General features: G+C 34.9%; 1 protein-coding gene across 1 annotated transcript in view; it reads right to left on the bottom strand.

The window, feature by feature from the left end:
* Positions 1-1,682: 1,682 nt before the first annotated feature.
* The window catches only part of LOC107569058 (kinesin-like protein KIF13A), a gene marked incomplete at its 3' end in the record, with an annotated part of 3,265 nt that continues 1,358 nt past the window's right edge, over positions 1,683-3,589 (bottom strand). The window contains exons 2-3 of the mRNA XM_016255061.1: positions 2,671-2,805; positions 1,683-1,795 (exon numbers count right to left, since the gene is read on the bottom strand). Coding sequence (XP_016110547.1) covers positions 1,683-1,795; positions 2,671-2,805 — 248 coding nt within the window. The remainder of the gene's footprint in view (positions 1,796-2,670; positions 2,806-3,589) is intronic.

Genomic DNA, 3,589 nt, shown 5'->3' with positions numbered 1-3,589 from the left:
ATAAAAACACACAAACATCAGTAAACACCACAGAAACATCAGTAAACACCACAGAAACATCAGTAAACACCATACAAACAACATAAAACACCACACAAACAACATAAAACCACAGAAACATCAGTAAACCACACAAACATTATAAAACACCACACAAATAACATAAAACACCACAGAACATCAGTAAACACCACACAAACAACATAAAACACCACACAAACATCATAAAACACAGCAGACAACATAAAACACCACAAAAACAGAAAATACAAGAGAAACAACATAAAACACCACACAAACATCATAAAACACAGCAGACAACATAAAACACCACAAAAACAGAAAATACAAGAGAAACAACATAAAACACCACACAAACAACATAAAACACGACAGAAACATCAGAAAACACCACACACACAACATAAAATACAATAGAAACATCATAAAACACTACAGAGATAACATAAAACAACATGAACACCACAGAAACAACATAATCCACCACAGAAATGACATAAAACACTAGGGATGCACCGATACCACTTTTTCCAGTACTCGGATGATACCGATACTTTTATTTGTGGTACTTGCCAATACCGAGTACCGATGCTGGTATTTTCATTGTATTTGTACATATTTTAAATATTGGGTAAAGAAACCAAAAGAATATGTATAATGTTAGTTGGTTAACTTAATTTATCAAATATGTAATTACGCGTTTTGCTGTAATAATGCAGGGAACCACTCGTTATAAATCTTTCAGAAATATAAGAAGCGTTTTTTTCTCACCTGAAACGTGCTGCGATTTATATTCCAAATCGACTCATATAATGCAGAAACACTCATGAAGCAAGCAAAACATGCGCAACTCGTATGCTTAAGGTTGAAAATAAATGTTGTTTATCGTGAATGTATAGTGCCCCTATAAATGTTGTTTTATATTTACGATTTAGTTTCGATCCAAATAATGCATGTGCTAAGTGAGCGAACATCAAAGATAACGCAACAGAAGTGCGCTCTCTCTCTCTCTCTCTACAGGAGCTCAGTATCGGCGCATCCCTATAAAACACTACACTGATATCTGAAAAATATTTGTTATAGTTTTATGATTTAATTACTTTTAAGCAAGTGATTGATTGATTGATTGACTGATTGATTGATTAATTTTTTTATGATTTAATTAATCATTAGTTTGGGAAACCCTGAACATCAAAGATAACGCAACAGAAGTGCGCTCTCTCTCTCTCTCTCTCTACAGGAGCTCAGTATCGGCGCATCCCTATAAAACACTACACTGATATCTGAAAAATATTTGTTATAGTTTTATGATTTAATTACTTTTAAGCAGGTGATTGATTGATTGATTGATTGACTGATTGATTGATTAATTTTTTTATGATTTAATTAATCATTAGTTTAGGAAACCCTGTATAAGAGGAGCCATCATTATACATCATGCAGTTCATTCATATAACATCTATTACAGTCTGCAGATTTCCTCTACTTATTCATGTCGGTTTGTAAAGATCCCTTTATTCATTTATTTAATCTTTTAGCTGGTCCTAGTGGCTGTTATACTGTTTAGACTAATTTCCCAAATTGCATATAACAACAACCAACATATTGTTAGTTTTTCGACTATTATAAGCAAGTGACTCAAGCGGCTGCAGTCATCTTACTTGTTGATGTTGCTGCCCTCCTTCAGTCTCTCTCCAGCGGCTCCAGTCTTAGAAGCACGTTCACTGCCGGCCAGATCAACCAGACTGATCTTACTCACTTTCTCACCAGAATTCTGCGTTCACAATTACACACACAAACAAACACAGACATAAAAGAAAATATTACAATCAACATGACCAGAGTCAAGGGCGCAGGTTTGATATTGTCATTGGTGGGGACATAACAGCAGACAACAGACATTTAATTGCTTGATCAAAATTATTGCTAGGGACAATTTAGTAGAGGCTGATATTGATAGGGACATGTCAAAGCATTTCTACTAAATTCTACGCCCTTGACCAGAGTCCAAAATTAACACTTGTCATGCATAATCCATGAATAAAACTTGAACATCCATGTATATATTTCAGAAACATTTTAGAATTATATATACTAAATATTTATATTTATATATCATATAAATTATATATATATATATATACACACACACACACACATATATATAAGTGCATGTGTGTGTATTTATATATACATAATAAATTTACAGTTCACACACATATATCATGTAAACAAAAACTTTTTTAAATTCGATAAATCGTGATTAATCGTTTGACAGCACTCTCTCTCTCTCTCTCTCTATATATATATATATTAATTGATTTAAAATTAAAATGTAAAGTATAAAACTAAAAACTAAAAAGAAAACATTTAATACATTTTTAAAAATGTAATAATATTTAATAATTAAATTTAAATAAATAAATACATTTAAAGTCATCAAAATAAGAAATGAAGTATATCCAAAATTTATAAATAAAGTTATTCTTGATGTTTTTGTGATGGAAGAGAAGCACTTATTGACTAATATATGTGAAAGACTCAGTGACTTATGCTGCATGTCACAAATAAACAAAACATTTTAATAATTCTATTGTCATTAGTGACAAATGCTGAAATGAAAAACAATGGAAGTAGAGCAGCACTGACCCCAGACTGCAGGTCATACAGCGTCTGCGTGACGATGACGCTGAAGACGGCGTGCGATCGGCTGCTCTCCTCGTTCATGTTAGTGGCGGCTACTGTGCGTGATTTATTCCCCTCCGACATCAGAGACTCAATGTCCTGCAGGAGGCGCAGATGAGAGAACATGCAACTAAACTACATGCTGGACTCACAGCAAACAACAAACTAATAGTTCACTGTAAGCGGAGACAGTGAGAGAAAACGAGCCAATCTGGACAGCAAACACATTTCTAATCAGAACATAGTTTGGTTCGTAATTTCACGTTTTTTTTTTTTTTTTTTTTTTCTGTGCTTTTCCCGTCAAAGGCAGCCAAGCAGAGCCAGAAAAGCAGTTCCTTGGCAGGGCCTAATGGCAGTATGATGTAGTCTGTTGTGACTAGTGCATTCCTTTCAGGTTAAACCAGGGAAATTGCATTGTGTTCAGATTCCAAGTCGCATGAATGTTTTATCAGCACAAGAGTGTCAAAGGTCCTTGTCTGGGCCTCAGGAGAGTGGCCCAGGAAGCCTTTGACTGAGCGCTTCAGATGGGAGAGAGAGAGACATGAAAACACTTGGTTGAACAAAAAGTAGGAGGTGAGTCTAATAGACTGTGGCAGTCACTAAGAGGGATTTCACTCTCTTTAAACTGTGACTTTTAAGAAAAACACTGTGACAATACGAGCTGAAGACAATTTGACAAAACACATGCAGAGAGGAGGAGAGAAACAGAGGATTTTGGTCTGCCTCCTCTGTGTGTGTGTGTGTAAAACAAACCTGTGTGTGTGTGTGTGTGTGTGTGGTTTATGAGGACACAAATTTGTATAATAACATGGGTATGACATAGGTATTACAACAAGAAGGTGATTTATGAGGACATTTTCAGTGTCCCCGTAATTCAAAAGGC

Source organism: Sinocyclocheilus grahami, unplaced genomic scaffold (genome assembly GCF_001515645.1).
Source record: "Sinocyclocheilus grahami isolate Dianchi unplaced genomic scaffold, SAMN03320097.WGS_v1.1 scaffold1307.1, whole genome shotgun sequence".
NCBI classification, from domain to species: Eukaryota; Metazoa; Chordata; class Actinopteri; order Cypriniformes; family Cyprinidae; genus Sinocyclocheilus; species Sinocyclocheilus grahami.
This window is presented reverse-complemented; position numbering and strand designations above follow the sequence as displayed.